The sequence below is a fragment of the Leptodactylus fuscus genome, chromosome 8 (assembly GCF_031893055.1).
Source record: "Leptodactylus fuscus isolate aLepFus1 chromosome 8, aLepFus1.hap2, whole genome shotgun sequence".
In the NCBI taxonomy this organism is placed as follows: domain Eukaryota; kingdom Metazoa; phylum Chordata; class Amphibia; order Anura; family Leptodactylidae; genus Leptodactylus; species Leptodactylus fuscus.
Window position 1 is genome coordinate 7,974,469 of NC_134272.1, and position 20,364 is coordinate 7,994,832.

General features: G+C 39.8%; 1 protein-coding gene across 1 annotated transcript; it reads right to left on the bottom strand.

The window, feature by feature from the left end:
* Positions 1-260: 260 nt before the first annotated feature.
* On the bottom strand, positions 261-16,063 carry SCNN1G (sodium channel epithelial 1 subunit gamma). The gene is made up of 13 exons (XM_075286054.1): positions 16,033-16,063; positions 13,762-14,091; positions 10,727-11,030; positions 9,685-9,878; positions 8,775-8,878; positions 5,195-5,358; positions 4,453-4,551; positions 4,247-4,364; positions 3,232-3,310; positions 2,802-2,859; positions 1,915-1,976; positions 830-905; positions 261-644 (listed from the first exon to the last, which is right to left on the bottom strand). The coding sequence occupies exons 2-13, from the start codon at positions 14,082-14,084 to the stop codon at positions 261-263; spliced, it is 1,965 nt and encodes a 654-aa protein (XP_075142155.1). The 5' UTR covers positions 14,085-14,091; positions 16,033-16,063.
* Between the last annotated feature and the right edge of the window lie 4,301 nt (positions 16,064-20,364).

Consider the following 20,364-nt stretch of genomic DNA (forward strand, 5'->3'; position numbering starts at 1 on the left):
CATTGCCTACCTAGAAGACCCTTTTCGAGGTGGTCATCTCAAAGAGGTCTCATTGGTATTGTCTAAATACCAATCTAGCACCATATATAAAACGTTTAGATAGAAACAGTCTTGGAGTCTTCCAAAGCATTAGTTGTCTCTGGATTGGTTTCAAACACAACCCATTCTTACATAGTCTTTCTTTTCTTCTTCAACTTGAACTATGGCTTCTCAACAAAAGTCTGGCAACGAGGTCGTTCCTTGAGGAACCTATGGAACGATTACATTTGTTCGATTTCGATTTCATTGTGAAAGTTCGTGGGTTGCTCAATAAAATCTGATCGTATGTGAAGAGACCTGTACAAGGGTGGCGGCGTTCTCGGGACTTCGGCTGCGTGAGGTAGTTGGAGAGCTGAGTTAAAGGTTGGTGGATCTTCTTCTGTTAGGCAAGGGTTGTCACGACCAGTAATAGTCTGAGGACGCTGCTCCGCATCTTCTTCTTGTTGACCATTTTTCAACCATTTTCTGAACTTCTCCCATTGCTCACGCAAGACCACCCAAAAAGAGTCAATGAGGAATATCTCTACAATCTCAAGCACGCAAACCATAGAGCAACTCATCCAAAGGCCCAGTTGACCTCCGAAGTTGGCAAGAAGATTTGGAAGCTGTGGAAAGAAAAGAAGGTCGGTTAGTACAAGAATTTTATAGACTTGGGAGAAACTAGAACTGTAGGAGATGCAACTGGACCCTGGCGAGTGAGGGGAACAAAGAACCCTATGCCCCATGAGAAGATACCAGTATCATCAATGGCCTATGGAAGGGTCTTGGAAATGGGTAAGAAAGGACTTACACTGGAGGAAGGACTTTCAGCAATCGTTCTGAGGTTCAAGTCTTGGTAGAAGATGTTCAGGTTTGCTAGATCATTTCTAAAAAATGGAAGAATAGAAGGCTAAGTATGTGAACCTATATAAACCCGGTGCAAACAATGTAAAAACTTCACATGGGGTTGTCTGGTATGGAAAACCCATTTTTATACACCCTATAGACAGACATCTCCAACTTGGTCAACGTAGGGAGTGGTTACAATGAGTTCCTCTATCTCTGGAGGACCTGTATTGTCTTCCATAACCAGAGACACTATGTAATGCTTAGTTTGCCCTGTGGGGGCACTGCAGGGAAATGAAACACTTGCCAGATTTCCCCAAAGATTATAGATGGGGGTTCAGGCTAACAGGTAGGGATGATGAGAACCCCATTAATGTCATCGCCACCTTCCAAGCACTTCCCTGTTTATGTAGCAACTGGCCTGATATATTGTCATGAAATTTTTTTTAAGCAAATAGCTAGTAATTTCCTGACACATGGCATTGTGTCCGGCCTTCTGGATAAAGACGGGTTAGTAATCATAGAATTACATCTCTGGGTAATTAAGGAGTAATTATTACAATCATGATACAGAGTACATAGGAAGATTGTTATGTTATAGGGAGCCAACAATGTAAACCGTCTTATTAGGAGCATGACGTGGAGGTAAAAAATACCAGATCAGATAAGCCGGATAATGCTGAGGTTACTAAATTATGTAATGAACCGGGCAGCAAGTGATCAATTTTGCAACAGTGCCACCACTGGTGACATGAAGCATTACACCTTGTCCACTGAAATCAATGGGCTCTCCATGGAACAGATGGACGTGCCGAGTCCTCCACAACAAGTAATAAGCCTTGTATGTCCATCCAGCTCTGGCTTATAGGTGGGGTACTGAAGGAGTCTTCTAACCCAGACAGCCCCAATAACAATCATGGCCGTTGTGTCTACAGTAATAGCATTTAATAATTGACTAATAATTCGGCCAATAATTTAGATGCACTGATCATGGTTCTGGCTACTGTTTTTTGCCATCTAGGGCCACCTCAGGTATCTGAAGACACTTACTTGGTCAGCGTTTTCTCTAATTTGCTTCCCAGCTCCCAGGACAGAACTCGCAGTGTCCAATCCTAAGAAAAAACAGACATGGAAAAGTTGTCAGATACAATTGTAAGAGCCATTCTTCTACCTAAAGCCAGATAGAGTTCCGATCCCATAAAATTTACAGACTACGGTTAGAGATTCCCAAGGTTGCCCAAGTTATTGGTTGAGGTCCTTGCGTCTTATATTGGCCTAGGTGGGTGTTATGTGCATGGATGAAATAAGGATTTGTGTTATAGGTATCCATAACATGATGTCTATGGACTGCTATGGGCCCATATGGTACCACCATGTGCTTTCACCATCTTCACCAACTCCAACTTCGCTCAATAGATGCCGTAGTTGGAATTTCTTCTCTAGTCTCCCCCCTTTCCAGGCACTCATGTCTGTTAGTTTCTGCACCCAATATGCTAATTATGCTCATTACCATTAGGCTATGGTCCCAGACTATCTGCTACAGCCAAGGACCGACCATCTGACAGTAGGGAGCTTACTTGGAAGCTAACACTAACGGACATGATTGCTCAGGAAGGGCGGGGGCTAGAGAAAAAATTCAAACTGTTCCGGAATCAGTGGACCATTGAAGTGTACAAAGAGTTGGAGTTGGTGAAGGTGGTGAAAGGCCCTCATTAAAGTCATGGAAGTTTTTTCTTCTTATGAAGGATTGCTTCTAGAGTAGACTATGGTGCCTCATAGCGTCCTCATATGGCAGCACGCAGAATATCAACATGACCTGTAGGCGCTCTATCGACCTTACAAGATGTGTAATATGTAATGGATAACTAGTGGTTTTCTTAAGACATGGTATCTACTGTATGATTAGCTTTCAGAAGAAGGAGCCCTGATCGTCTTACCTCGGAATTTTTTGAAGGCCACCGAGCCACACTTCTCGTAAACGTCCATTCTTTAAAACTGAGGAGACAAAACCATATATTCTACTTATCTGAATCATTTCTTAAAGTAAAGTAAAGACGAGGCTAGATGGGAACAATAGGCCAACAGTAACTAGAGAAGTCCCGAGGAAGAAGGAAGGGATCAAGAATCAAACTGGCAAGGTCAGCCGGAGCCTACCCATTGTTCTTGGTCTTTCTGTGCAAATCTAACTGCTAAGACGTCTTAGAACGTACAAGTATGGCTGCTGAAAAGGAAGCCTCGGGAAACAACTTATATACTGTATTATAGCTAGTGCAGGGGATTAATATTTTGCTTGGGGACTTGGGAAAGTTATAGGGAACCTCCATGGAAATCTATATATGTAATATATGACTTCAAGGTTAGTCTCACCTGCAAGTCTCGCGACAAGTACTCTGACAGCCAAGCTCTTCTTGGACAAATCTTTTATGTAGCTTGAAGTAGCAATAAACTGGAAGAGAAGGAATGGAATAATGATCAATTAAAAAAATTATTGGCATGATATACAAAGCAAGTAGTAGATAGATAGATAGATAGATAGATAGATAGATAGATAGATAGATAGGAGATAGATAGATGGATAGATGGATAGATAGATAGATAGGAGATAGATAGATAGATAGATAGATAGATAGGAGATAGATAGATAGATAGATAGATAGGAGATAGATAGATAGGAGATAGATAGATAGATAGGAGATAGATAGATGGATAGATGGATAGATAGATAGATAGATAGATAGATAGATAGATAGATAGGAGATAGATAGATGGATAGATAGATAGATAGATAGATAGATAGATAGATAGATAGATAGATAGATAGGAGATAGATAGATAGATAGATAGATAGATAGATAGATAGGAGATAGATAGATAGATAGATAGATAGGAGATAGATAGGAGATAGATAGATAGGAGATAGATAGATGGATAGATGGATAGATAGATAGATAGATAGATAGGAGATAGATAGATGGATAGATAGATAGATAGATAGATAGATAGATAGATAGATAGGAGATAGATAGATAGATAGATAGATAGATAGGAGATAGATAGATAGATAGATAGGAGATAGATAGATAGATAGATAGATAGATAGATAGATAGATAGATAGATAGGAGATAGATAGATAGATAGGAGAGAGATAGATGGATAGATGGATAGATAGATAGATAGATAGATAGATAGATAGGAGATTGATAGATAGATAGATAGATAGATAGGAGATAGATAGATAGATAGATAGATAGATAGATAGATAGGAGATAGATAGATAGATAGATAGATAGATAGATAGATAGATAGGAGATAGATAGAATTCAGAAAATAAATAAATAAATAAATAATAATAATAATAATATTATAGAGAATACAACTTACTCCAACCAGGGAATTCATCATTATTGCAGTATTTCGCCCCATCAGGTAATGGCTGGTCATAGTGAGCGCATCCGCAGGTTTCTACCATCTGCTTTTGGAAACAGGAGTACAGACAGATCTAGGAGAGGACGGACATAGATATTAGTTAGAACCAGAACAAGTAAATCAACAACTACAACAACACATTATTACAACTTGATATTTACCTGATAGGTATAGTTCTTATTGTACAGGTTTTGGACGGGGACGTCGCTTCCATCGATGGTGCAGTCGCTGTACGGACTGCTCAGCTTTGTAGAATTTGTCTGGAATAGCAATAGAACAATCTCAGTATATTCGTTCATTACTTGTCAATATCTTAATCTTGTCTCTCTACAATCCAGAACGACCAGACGGACCTGATAGACATCAATGAGCGGCCTCGTATTTAATGTCTCCTAAACCTAAAGTTATTTCACCTCTGTCAAAATTAACTTGGGCGTGCGCCACTGGCCCTATATGTGACAATCACTTATGGGGAGGGAGAAGTGAAGGAGGAGTAGCAATGTAGGAAATTAATTAAAATGTTACTTTTAATAATATGCATTCCAATTAATTTGTGCAGTTAGAGATAGTAATTTGCAATTATGTTGCGCCCTGATGCCAAGTACATAGCAGCAGCTGCAGGGCTGTGTGGTGCGCACGGCAGAGATTGTGCCCAGTTTATATTAGTAGCGGTGCACAATTAGATCTGCAGTACTTAGTCTGGCCACTACACAAAGAACGGCGCTGTCTGCTTCCTGCTCAATTCTATCAGCTACTGACAACAGCCGATCCCTGGGGTGTCAGGGGCTGGACCCTCACCGACCTGATACTGATGACTTATCTTTAGGAGAGGTCATTAATATCTTTAGCCCAGGAAACCCCTTTACATTCAAGGGTTACACTTAATATTGTTCCTTCACCTACCAGCAGCATCCCGAGAGAGGTTTCCATGGCTGTTTCAATTTCTGTTCCTGATTCTTCAATGAATGGAAAATCAGCTTGATCGTGTACTATTATCTTAGCTCCTGCAGCTGTAACCAAGTACGGGTTGTACTCATCCTCATCAATATAGATGACTACGTTCAGCCCTAAGGACAACAAGTGACAACACTGTCAAGATAGGGGATAGATAGATAGATAGATAGATAGATAGATAGATAGATAGGAGATAGATAGATAGGAGATAGATAGATAGGAGATAGATAGATAGATAGATAGATAGATAGATAGATAGATAGATAGGAGATAGATAGATAGATAGATAGATAGATAGGAGATAGATAGATAGGAGATAGATAGATAGATAGATAGGAGATAGATAGATAGGAGATAGATAGATAGATAGATAGATAGATAGATAGGAGATAGATAGATAGATAGATAGATAGGAGATAGATAGATAGATAGATAGATAGATAGATAGATAGATAGGAGATAGATAGATAGATAGATAGATAGATAGATAGGAGATAGATAGATAGGAGATAGATAGATAGATAGATAGATAGATAGGAGATAGATAGATAGGAGATAGATAGATAGATAGATAGATAGATAGGAGATAGATAGATAGATAGATAGATAGATAGGAGATAGATAGATAGATAGATAGATAGATAGGAGATAGATAGATAGGAGATAGATAGATAGATAGATAGATAGATAGATAGATAGGAGATAGATAGATAGATAGATAGATAGATAGGAGATAGATAGATAGATAGGAGATAGATAGATAGGAGATAGATAGATAGATAGATAGATAGATAGATAGGAGATAGATAGATAGATAGATAGATAGATAGATAGATAGATAGATAGATAGGAGATAGATAGATAGGAGATAGATAGATAGATAGATAGGAGATAGATAGATAGGAGATAGATAGATAGATAGATAGATAGATAGGAGATAGATAGATAGATAGATAGATAGATAGATAGATAGATAGGAGATAGATAGATAGATAGATAGATAGGAGATAGATAGATAGATAGATAGATAGGAGATAGATAGATAGGAGATAGATAGATAGATAGATAGATAGATAGATAGATAGGAGATAGATAGATAGGAGATAGATAGATAGATAGATAGATAGATAGATAGGAGATAGATAGATAGATAGATAGATAGATAGGAGATAGATAGATAGATAGATAGATAGGAGATAGATAGATAGGAGATAGATAGATAGATAGATAGATAGGAGATAGATAGATAGATAGATAGATAGGAGATAGATAGATAGATAGATAGATAGATAGGAGATAGATAGATAGGAGATAGATAGATAGGAGATAGATGATAGATAGATAGATAGATAGATAGATAGATAGATAGATAGATAGATAGGAGATAGATAGATAGATAGATAGATAGGAGATAGATAGATAGGAGATAGATAGATAGATAGATAGATAGGAGATAGATAGATAGATAGATAGATAGGAGATAGATAGATAGATAGATAGATAGATAGATAGGAGATAGATAGATAGATAGATAGATAGATAGATAGATAGGAGATAGATAGATAGGAGATAGATAGATAGGAGATAGATGATAGATAGATAGATAGATAGATAGATAGATAGATAGGAGATAGATAGATAGATAGATAGATAGATAGATAGATAGATAGATAGATAGGAGATAGATAGATAGGAGATAGATAGATAGATAGATAGATAGATAGATAGATAGGAGATAGATAGATAGATAGATAGGAGATAGATAGATAGGAGATAGATAGATAGATAGATAGATAGATAGATAGGAGATAGATAGATAGATAGATAGGAGATAGATAGGAGATAGATGATAGATAGATAGATAGATAGATAGATAGGAGATAGATAGATAGATAGATAGATAGGAGATAGATAGATAGATAGATAGATAGATAGATAGATAGATAGATAGATAGATAGATAGATAGGAGATAGATAGATAGGAGATAGATAGATAGATAGATAGATAGATAGATAGATAGGAGATAGATAGATAGATAGATAGATAGATAGATAGGAGATAGATAGATAGGAGATAGATAGATAGATAGATAGATAGATAGATAGATAGATAGGAGATAGATAGATAGATAGATAGATAGATAGATAGATAGGATAGGAGATAGATAGATAGGAGATAGATAGATAGATAGATAGATAGATAGGAGATAGATAGATAGGAGATAGATAGATAGATAGATAGATAGATAGATAGATAGATAGATAGATAGATAGGAGATAGATAGATAGATAGATAGATAGATAGATAGATAGATAGGATAGGATAGGATAGGAGATAGATAGATAGGAGATAGATAGATAGATAGATAGATAGGAGATAGATAGATAGATAGATAGATAGATAGATAGATAGATAGATAGGAGATAGATAGATAGATAGGAGATAGATAGATAGGATAGGAGATAGATAGATAGATAGATAGATAGATGATAGATAGATAGATAGATAGGAGATAGATAGATAGGAGATAGATAGATAGATAGATAGATAGGAGATAGATAGATAGATAGATAGATAGGATAGGAGATAGATAGATAGATAGATAGGAGATAGATAGATAGGATAGGAGATAGATAGATAGGAGATAGATAGATAGATAGATAGATAGATAGATAGATAGATAGATAGGAGATAGATAGATAGATAGATAGATAGATAGGAGATAGATAGATAGGAGATAGATAGATAGATAGATAGATAGATAGGATAGGAGATAGATAGATAGGAGATAGATAGATAGGAGATAGATAGATAGATAGATAGATAGATAGATAGGAGATAGATAGATAGGAGATAGATAGATAGATAGATAGATAGATAGATAGATAGATAGATAGGAGATAGATAGATAGATAGATAGATAGATAGGATAGGAGATAGATAGATAGATAGATAGATAGGAGATAGATAGATAGATAGATAGATAGGATAGGATAGGAGATAGATAGGAGATAGATAGATAGATAGATAGATAGATAGGATAGGAGATAGATAGGAGATAGATAGATAGATAGATAGATAGATAGATAGGAGATAGATAGATAGATAGATAGGAGATAGATAGATAGGAGATAGATAGATAGATAGGAGATAGATAGATAGATAGATAGATAGAAGATAGATAGATAGGAGATAGATAGATAGATAGATAGATAGATAGATAGATAGATAGATAGATAGGAGATAGATAGATAGATAGGAGATAGATAGATAGGAGATAGATAGATAGATAGATAGATAGATAGATAGATAGGAGATAGATAGATAGGAGATAGATAGATAGGAGATAGATAGATAGATAGATAGATAGATAGATAGGAGATAGATAGATAGATAGATAGATAGATAGATAGATAGATAGATAGGAGATAGATAGATAGATAGATAGATAGATAGATAGATAGATAGATAGATAGATATGATAGTTTATATAGTGGAAGACGTATACAGCATCTATATAGTTCTTACCAGACTCGGCACCCCCCATGGAGGACTCCACCAGCTGGTCCTGTTGGGCATCATTGAAGGTGTAGCAGTTGCCATACAATGAGTGATGGAACAGGGTAAAATTTCTGCAATGGAAATGAACATACTCTTACAATTTGCGGTCAAACTTTAAGACAATTATCTACACAAAGATGGGACAAATATCTTAGTTAGTTCTTCGGAATATTTTACATTGAAACTTAAAGGAATTGACCACTTTCGACATTCCCTACTTGTTAGATGGGTCCCTTTAAAACAAGCAGATCAGAAATGGTCTCTCTGCTGAGAACCCCATCGATCAGCTGTAATCCATCTGCAGACAAGGAGTAAATGTATAACTTTCCTACAGCGCCACCACAGGGCAGATTAAGCATTACACCATGTCCGTTCAAGTCAATGAGTTGTCTGTGTGATGCAGGACAGGTTGGGTCCTCCAGGGTGAGAGACGCTCTTTGTCACTACTCTCCACCCTCACAAAGAGATGGTCCTGAACAAGGACCACTCCCTGGTAAAATGCCTTTAGAGAAGAGTTCAAGCCAACCTTGGACAAATCCCCCCCCCCAGAAATTTCTGGATACACCCGAATCTATATACGGTGGATGGCGACCATCTGTCCTCAGTTCTGGCCGCCAATCTCGCCCTACGATCACCTCGACTCATTCCCATCAATTACCAAGAGCGGTGGAATGAAGACGCTCAGCACATATGTGTGATTGCAATGAGGAGTCATATCCGGCATTGTCTACATGACTATACCGCAGCATTATCTGGAAATTTGCATAATGTTATTATTTTACATATCTTAACGCTGAGTTGGTTTAATGAGGAACTACAAGTACTATCCAAGCAAAAGGTAAAAATTCCCTGACCGCCATCTTTCCCGAGTACTGACCTGGCATCGCAGGGCTTGCCATCAAAGAAACAGTTGATCAAAAGCTCATCGGCAGAGTAACCCATCGCGATCTTCTCCTCCATTGGTATTTTGGATAGGATGTCCATATAGTGTAGCCGGTACCACTCCTGGATGGCATTGATGGCCGAGCTAAAAGTAAATATGGTGCAGTCGCTGCTGTTGTTGGGGTTGCACTGTTATAGGACAGAAATGGGAACATGTCACATATTAATATCCGAAAAGCTGAAAACTCAGTATAAAGATTGGGGTGTAGTATACGATATATGTATAGTAATATATTGCCCAGAAGGCAATGCAGTATGACAGCGAGCGCTGACTGATACAAAGTATCAACCTGTAGAATTGTGAATGTATTTTTAGAAAATTATGTCCTAGAAAACATTTGGTATTTGCAGAGCTACAAAGTATTTCAAGTATTTTGTTAGAAGCATTCAACGGATTTTTGACCTCAGGAAAGACTTTAAGAAGAAAACCTGTCACCGATTCTTTGCATTATTTAATAGCTGCCGCTCCACTGATTCCGACGCAGTTGGAACGGTCTCTCTACACCCCACCGTTCTTGAGCAATCACTTTGGTTAGTTTCAGCACAATCATGCTCCCTAGTATCAGGTGGGCGGTCCCTGACTACCTGTCCCCAGCTCAGGACCGCCCACCTGATAGTAGAGAGCCCAATTACTATATTCTAACAGCATCGATTACTCAGGAATGGTAGGGGATAGAGAAGAAATTCCAACTGGGCTGGAGTCAGTGGAGTGGTACTTATTGAATAATGCAAAAAACTGGAGTTGTTGGAAGTGGCGAAAAGTCCCGGCGCACTGGTACATAAAGTAGACCCGTGGCCAATGAAGTCCCCTGGAAGCAACTGTAGGTGAATCTGTGAAGAATACCTCTTTGTGTCTCAGATTTACTGCGTGTGACCTGGGTATAGTGTGGGGCTATGGCTACTTATAGATCGTATTGTGGTCGTAGTCTGTAGTTAGACAGTGTGAGGAGAAGCTAAGAAGCGCCTGTGCTACTCACCAGCTTGTACCCCACCATGTTCCCAGGGGAGGTCTCTGTACTCCTGTGATCCACCCTGGCGCTCATTCTGCTCCTTTTCCGCGTGAGGATTTCCTCGGTATCCACCTCATCGCCATGGACGCTTTTCACCACAAACAACTGAATCTGGCTGAGGTAGTCGTGCTCCGGTGTCCGGACGTCTGGTAGTGACTCCACGTCTCTGCGCCTGCGCGCCGAGGACTCCTCCGAGAATCCGTATATCTCCTTCAGTGCCTGTACAGTTTGCGTTTCCAATCCAGACACGTATTGTTGGATTCTACTATACCTGCAAGATACACAGGAAATTACTCTATATACATCATATATATATAGGTCATGTATCTAGGATCATACAGCGCACACACAACCTCACATTCATATGCAGATATTGAGTAACGCTTCAACCAGTCTGCAGATACCTTGTGTCACTCAAGTCATATGCAATCGGGCCAGATCAATGTACTCTATAGCTTTTGCAAAACTACAACTCCCAGCAAGCCCAGACTATGGAAAAATGGATGCTGATGACCTCACCGCAGGTCCAGCTGTCGGACCCCCGACCAGTCCGATCCTGATGACCGATTTTTCCATAGTCCTAAGCAATGGACCCATCTCGCGTCCACACTGACCAAAGTGAAGGATCTCCATTCACTTCTATGGCAGTTTCGAGAATTTCTGCGCCTACTTGCTTGGCCATTTTTGGAACTCCCAAATGGAGACGTCACATGCACCTTGAGAAATCCAGTATAACAAATAGCCTGGAGTCGTCCTATTCTGACTGAGCAGGTGAAATACAGATGCAATGTCAATAGACAGGCGGTATACGCCGTATGTTTGTTTTCCTGTATGGTTATTAGGCAGGACACATTATGGGTGTTTAAAGGGCAGAGGAAGTTGTCACAATATCACTTTATTCTATAGCCCCGGGACACAGAAACGTGAACAATGCATTCCTTCTTCTCATCTATAACCGCGGGTTATATCTGGCAGCTACAATGTTATCGATGTGTTTGTACTGGGCCTTCAAGAAGCAGACAGTAATTATAGATGACACGCAACGTATGGTTATCTGTGCTGTATGGGAAGGTGCACAATGCAGAAAGAAGGCATCGGCTCCTGCTGGTTATACAAGACTTCATACATATGGACATATGGCTGAGCGGTCCATAAAGTCCCGGGACACACCAGGAATGTGTAGGTCTAGAACACCAGACGGGCCCATTGGGCTCAAGGAACCTCCATCTGACGCTTGCTATGTCCGCCACTTTACAGTCCAGTAACCTTGTTAATAAATAGCATTGCTACTCTTATATTGACCATGTTATACTTCAAAACTACTATAGGAAACAGTCAGCAAGCTTGCTGGCAGCCATACCCCTAACAATGTATCTGAGCTACTTTGCACAATAGCAAACCCTTTGCAGACGCCAAACAAGCAGAGAATCCTGGCAGAGTTCAGCTCTGAAGGACACAGAATTTAGAATTCAGCTGTGGGTGATAGCACAGACTGTAAACTCCGTAACAGAACATGATTAGTAATGTATTTCCCAAGCAGCCCCTTACTATATCTCTTGTACGTGCTATATCCAGCAACATGGATGTATCTATACCCCTGGTTCTAGCTCTTAGCAGTCACTTGTTGACTTTTTTGCAACGATTTAGCCAGACTGGAATGGCTTTCCGAGTATGCAGATCTCTTTGCTTATTGCAATCACCCAACGTGTCCGGACGTTCCCACGTGAGATCACATAATCCCTGCACGGCGATGACACACGGCTTTCACAAGCGCATAATTATATTCCCGTGTCATACTCTCATCGCTTTTATAACCATTAGTTATTTCAAGCAGACGGATTTCCTTTTTATCCTCTAGATCTATTTTTATACCATGAGAACCATCCAAAACGGGTCAAGCTGACTGTCCTGACTACATTGGCGTAGTCGGGATCTCCAGTCGTTACCAATATACTCCGAGGACTTAAGATCTCGAAACTGGAAATAGATGTCTAATTTGTCACTTGGTCACCCAGATATTACCCGGCCCCTTTCTCATTCAGCAACCCTGGAAGAACCCCCACCACTCCGCTCCCCTCCCTCTCACGCTGCACAGACATGGCTGATCGCTTTCTATAGGCACCTGCGTGACTTTTATCCACAGATTTAGGGAAGGGGTAAAATACCGATGACCAATCCTTAGGGTAGATGATCAATGTCAGATTGGTAGCGTCCGACACCCAGCGCCCCCACCAGTCAGTGATTCGGGGCCTCTGCACTGCTCATCCTGCACAGCGCTAGCGCCATGCCTAGTATAGCTGCTGTGCTTGGTATTGCAGCTCAGCCCCATTCACTTGAAAATGACTGAGCGGCAAACAGGCCAGGTGAACAATGAAGGGGCTGTAGGACCAGGTGAACAATGAAGGGGCTGTAGGACCCCCGCTGATCGAATATTGATGAACTATTCTAAGGAAAGATCCTGAATAGTCCCAGAAACTCCTTGAAAGTGTCTACAAAGAATAAAGAAGATATTCCCTCCAGGACTGGTGGAGTTGTCTGAAAGGTTCAGACGCTTTCGAGTATCAGGAAGGAGTCTACAGCGGCCCCTGAGGGTCTTTGCATTGTTGAAGGAACGAGGGAAACCAGGGCAGGTTTACTGGAAGGCTATAAGGCCAAACTGGGTTATGCCCCAAAGCCTCCATAGGCAACACAACAAAGAGCGATAGGTGAAAGGGGAACAACAAAATGACTATGGGGTGCTGTACAAGATGGGAATGCAAATATGCAACATTGCAATGGGAATGCAAATATCCAATATTGCAACGGGAATGCAATACAAGCATTACAATATGATCCTTGTAAAAAAATAGACGGATGTGTGAATTGCTCCACTGACTACAATGGGCCTGCTTGTATCACGGACATCACTCGTACAGAAAATGACCCCTTACTAATACGAATACAATCCAAATCCAAGAACATCAACCACCCCTCACAATGACAGGTATCCCCAACGTTCTTACTTGTAAGGGTTCATGTTGCAGATGGTGACGGCTGGAAAAGTCAACTTCTGGTAGTTGACAGTGATGGACACGCTGACGCTGTAGAAGGACATCAGCAATAAGGCGCACTGCCAGAAGATCAGCGCCACCGCGATCAACGTGAGGACAATCCAGATCCATTTACGTAGACGACCCTTGGACACCACAATCCTCCGGCAGCCGTGAGTGTTGGTGGTCAGGCAGTACCATTGCATCAACTCATACAAGGATGGGGCTTGGGGACCCGTCACTGGAAGGGTCTTCTTCAGCTTCTGGGTAAGTTTCTTCTTCGGACCATTAGACATGATGAATCTGGAAGAGGGAAGATACCAGGTTAGGCACAGTGCGGTGTCTAGCATTTGCCGTACAGAGTTGCTGGGCGTCTTAATATGTAATATTTGGCAGATTTTCAGGCATTTGCTTGTCTAAGCGCATACCTAGACACACATAGTTCCTTCTCAATTATCAAGTCAAGACTGGGCTGGCAGAAATGAGAGCTGCAATCGGTGCACTGGAACTCAAATGGTCAGACGCAGCAGAGCCGAGTTTGCCATTGGGTACAAAACTTACTACTATAAGCCCAGGCTACGACTGAATCCTCCCGAGGGTGACACATCAGATTCCCATAGTTAGCAATTCCCCCATAGAACGTAATTGTCCTATATTCCTGCCTGGTACAAATACACAGCCATCTAATTGTTATCATTTCTAATATTAGCCAATTACATTGTGTCTGTGGAATGCGCCTGCATTGTCCATTGTACGGCGCTGCAAAGACTTGCTGAATAATGTGATGTAACCGTGGAGCACGCGAGCAAGTAATTCCAGGAAACTGATAGTACAACCTCATATAGGACACAATAACATTGCATCGAGTCCCAGTAAAAAAGTGGGTAAAATGCACAATTCTCACTAAGAGCAGGTCCAGCTATTCAGGGGCTTCATTGTCAATCTAAAGGGCAGGCTGGAGCCCTAGAATCAGGTGAATTTGCTGGATAGTAGCCCAAGCTGTAAGAGGGTGCCCCAGTGTTAGCCCAAGGTATAGGATGGTGCCCCAGTGTTAGCCCAAGGTACAGGATGGTGCCCCAGTGCAAGTCCAAAATGTTGCATGGTAGTCTAGTCTAAGCTGTAGGATTGTGCACCAATTTCAGTGCATTTAGTAGGATGGTGCCCCACTGTTAGTCTAAGGTGTAAGATGGTGCCCCAGTGCGAGTCCAAATGTAGCATGGTAGTCTAGACTCAGTCTAAACTGTAGGATTGTGCCACCATTTGAGTGCATTTAGTAGGATGGCGCCCCACTGTTAGTCTAAGATATGGCAAGGTACCCCACTCAGTCTAAGTTGCAAGATGGTGCCCCAGAGCAAATCCAAAAAGTTGCATGGTCGTCCGGTCTAAGCTGTACGATGGTGCCCCAAGTTGCAGGATGGTGCCCCAGTTTCAGTTTACGCAGTAAGATGGTGCCCTAGTGTGAGTCTAAGTTGTAGGATGGTGCCCTGTAGGTACTCCAACCTGCAGGCTGATGCCCAAGACTCGATCTAAGCTGGTGGGTGGCCCAGTCCAAGTCTGATTTAGGAAACCATTACTACCCATTACTACCACCTTGGCATGGGATTCCAGAAGAGCATTGTAGATTTTCATAGAAGTCTAATATTTCAATTGTGCATCAAAATAAAAACATTTAATAAAAAAAATCAATCATATACTCAATGCACTCTATGTCTATATCTCCTATCTATCTATCTATCTATCTATCTATCTATCTATCTATCTATCTGAGATAGGATATCCATACTGACAATTGTGAACCCTGCAGTGGACAATGAGTGATAACAATGTGTGTAAAGTGATGAAGAATATGTTGGTGCTATAAAATAATGCAAAATATAAAAATACTTAAAAATGCAAAATGCACCCATGCCCCCCTTTATAGCCCCCATGCCCGGCGTGCACGCTCCCAGGGATCACATGTGCTGAGCCTTGTGGAGCTGTTTGGTGGCTGCTGGTCATTGACTATCTATAGATGTTCCACGAAAAATAGTCAAAAATAGTTTTTTGTTGAGTCCATGGCTAAATACATATACATGCAACATGAACTATATATATAACAGCATTAGCAATATATAGAAATATAAAGCATAAAATACTCAATATATGTAATACAGTAATAAAACAGTAGCCTTGCCCTGTGCTATCCATAGATGTGCAATATGGGGGGATAAGGGGGGGGGTGCCAAGCAAATAGATAGACCTCACCTGTCTGAGGGATGTGGATGGTGAATGAGAGCAGGATCTCTATCTCACCCTCAGCACTCATAAAGATTGTCCAACTATGAACTGAATGTTCTCGTCTATATACACCTGGCCAGGTCTGGTCTGAGGCAGTAAGGACAGGATCCCCTGACAGGTAGAGCCAGTCTAGTCTATAGCAGATATCTCCTTACTCATAGACTGGAGGAGCTCCAGATGTGATCTCCACAAAGTCTCCGCCACCTATTATATCCCGGCACTATGGCAGCAGGCTCCAGATTCCAGGGCGGTGATGCTATGCGGCAGGAGGGAACATTTGGGAGGACCTGGGATAGACTCATTATTATCCCAGGAGGAGAGGTTATTATAGCATGTGCCGCACAGGTGGAGGTGTGTTATATATAGCAGGGACAATGACACAGCAAGGTGGCGGTATATATATATATATATATACACTGACTGCAGGCTCATACTGTGACATAGATAGATAGATAGATGATAGATAGGAGATAGATAGGAGATAGATAGATAGGAGATAGATAGATAGATAGATAGATAGGAGATAGATAGATAGATAGATAGATAGATAGATAGATAGATAGGAGATATATAGATAGATAGATAGGAGATAGATAGATAGATAGATAGGAGATAGATAGATAGATAGATAGGAGATAGATAGATAGATAGATAGGCGATAGATAGATAGATAGATAGATAGATAGATAGATAGGCGATAGATAGATAGATAGATAGATAGATAGATAGATAGGCGATAGATAGATAGACAGATAGATAGATGGGAGATAGATAGATAGATAGATAGATAGGCGATAGATAGATAGACAGATAGATAGATGGGAGATAGATAGATAGATAGGAGATAGATAGGAGATAGATAGATAGATAGGAGATAGATAGATAAATAGATAGATAGATAGATAGATAGATAGATAGATAGATAGATAGGAGATAGATAAATAGATAGATAGATAGGTTATATGATGAAAAAATAAGAAAGAAGATAAAAACTGGCTGCACTATGATGTAGAAAATGGTGCATGTCCGAAGATCCAAGCCAAGGACCGATAAACAGGTAGAACAAGTAGAGGAAATAAACCTTTATTCCCCCATCTGTGCCCGGTTTCAGCATATCCACAGCGTCTCCAGACAGTTTTGCATGATAAAGACTCTGTAAAAGAGCTGAAACCCGGCACAGATGGGGGAATAAAGGTTTATTTCCTCTACTTGTTCTACCTGTGGAACACTGCCATTTCTTTGGATTTTGGATTACCAGTATATAATGGAGAGATAGATAGATAGATAGATAGATAGATAGATAGATAGATAGATAGAGATAGATAGATAGGAGATAGATAGATAGGAGATAGATAGATAGATAGATAATAGATAGATAGATAGATAGATAGATAGATAGATAGATAGGAGATAGATAGATAGATAGGAGATAGATAGATAGATAGATAGATAGATAGATAGATAGGAGATAGATAGATAGATAGATAGGAGATAGATAGGAGATAGATAGATAGATAGGAGATAGATAGATAGATAAATAGATAGATAGATAGGAGATAGATAGATAGGAGATAGATAGATAGGAGATAGATAGATAGATATGATTTAGATAGATAGATGGATAGATAGGATATAGATAGATCCTCTAATGCATGATTTATACTGAGACCATTGCATAGGATAGTCATCTGATCAGCGCAGGTCTGCACATAGTTCGGCTGTTCCGGCAGCCGCTGGGTTCAGGGACTTTCTGCAGTGAATGGGAAACCGAGTAATCCAAGTAATACTGTAGCTGCATTTCCCGGAACCACCGCTATACAGTGCACGGGGCTGCAGCGCTGCTATTACTGGAGTAGGAGGGTCTGCACCTGCTCCTGCTCCTCATCCTCTGCAGCAGCTCTCTGGGCCCAGGGGCTGCCAGAACCGCAAGTTCTGGACCCCACCGATCAGATATGAATAATCTATCCTATGGATAGGTGATCAGTAAAATCCAGACATTAGGGGCCGGAAAACCCCTTTAATTTCATAGAAATATAGATAGATAAGAGATAGATAGATAGATAGATAGATAGATAGGAGATAGATAGATGGATGATAGGAGATGAGATAGATTGATAGATTGATAGATAGATAGATAGATATAGATAGATGGATGATAGGAGATGAGATAGATTGATAGATAGATAGATAGAGATAGGAGATAGATAGGAGATAGATAGATAGATAGGAGATAGATAGATAGATAGGAGATAGATAGGAGATAGATAGATAGATAGATAGGAGATAGATAGATAGGAGATAGATAGGAGACAGATCGATAGATAGATAGGAAATAGATAGATAGATAGGAGATAGATAGATAGATAGATAGATAGGAGATAGATAGATAGATAGATAGATATTAGATAGATAAAAAGTAGCCACCTTCCAATCAGATTTGCACCCACACTCTGGAAAGGTGATAGCTTTGCTGCTTTGAACTTTCCTATAGATAGATGTGATTTCAATGTATGTGGTATATAGTATATACATTACATGTCTCACCTGTATAATCCAGGCTCTCAGTGTGTGGTATATAATATATACATTATGTGTGTCTCACCTGTATATTCCAGGTTCTCAGTGTGTGGTATATAGTATATACATTACATGTGTCTCACCTGTATAATCCAGGCTCTCAGTGTGTGGTATATAATATATACATTATGTGTGTCTCACCTGTATAATCCAGGTTCTCAGTGTGTGGTATATAGTATATACATTACATGTGTCTCACCTGTATAATCCAGGCTCTCAGTGTGTGGTATATAATATATACATTATGTGTGTCTCACCTGTATATTCCAGGTTCTCAGTGTGTGGTATATAGTATATACATTACATGTGTCTCACCTGTATAATCCAGGTTCTCAGTGTGTGGTATATAATATATACATTATGTGTGTCTCACCTGTATATTCCAGGTTCTCAGTGTGTGGTATATAGTATATACATTACATGTCTCACCTGTATATTCCAGGTTCTCAGTGTGTGGTATATAGTATATACATTACATGTGCCTCACCTGTATAATCCAGGCTCTCAGTGTGTGGTATATAATATATACATTATGTGTGTCTCACCTGTATATTCCAGGTTCTCAGTGTGTGGTATATAGTATATACATTACATGTGTCTCACCTGTATAATCCAGGCTCTCAGTGTGTGGTATATAATATATACATTATGTGTGTCTCACCTGTATAATCCAGGTTCTCAGTGTGTGGTATATAGTATATACATTACATGTGTCTCACCTGTATAATCCAGGCTCTCAGTGTGTGGTATATAATATATACATTATGTGTGTCTCACCTGTATATTCCAGGTTCTCAGTGTGTGGTATATAGTATATACATTACATGTGTCTCACCTGTATAATCCAGGTTCTCAGTGTGTGGTATATAATATATACATTATGTGTGTCTCACCTGTATATTCCAGGTTCTCAGTGTGTGGTATATAGTATATACATTACATGTCTCACCTGTATATTCCAGGTTCTCAGTGTGTGGTATATAGTATATACATTACATGTGCCTCACCTGTATAATCCAGGCTCTCAGTGTGTGGTATATAATATATACATTATGTGTGTCTCACCTGTATATTCCAGGTTCTCAGTGTGTGGTATATAGTATATACATTACATGTGTCTCACCTGTATAATCCAGGCTCTCAGTGTGTGGTATATAGTATATACATTACGTGTGTCTCACCTGTATATTCCAGGTTCTCAGTGTGTGGTATATAATATATACATTACATGTGTCTCACCTGTATAATCCAGGTTCTCAGTGTGTGGTATATAGTATATACATTACATGTCTCACCTGTATAATCCAGGCTCTCAGTGTGTGGTATATAATATATACATTACATGTGTCTCACCTGTATATTCCAGGTTCTCAGTGTGTGGTATATAATATATACACTGCATGTGTCTCACCTGTATAATCCAGGCTCTCAGTGTGTGGTATATAATATATACATTACGTGTGTCTCACCTGTATATTCCAGGCTCTCAGTGTGTGGTATATAGTATATACATTACATGTGTCTCACCTGTATATTCCAGGTTCTCAGTGTGTGGTATATAGTATATACATTACATGTGTCTCACCTGTATAATTCAGGCTCTCAGTGTGTGGTATATAATATATACATTATGTGTGTCTCACCTGTATATTCCAGGTTCTCAGTGTGTGGTATATAGTATATACATTACATGTGTCTCACCTGTATAATCCAGGTTCTCAG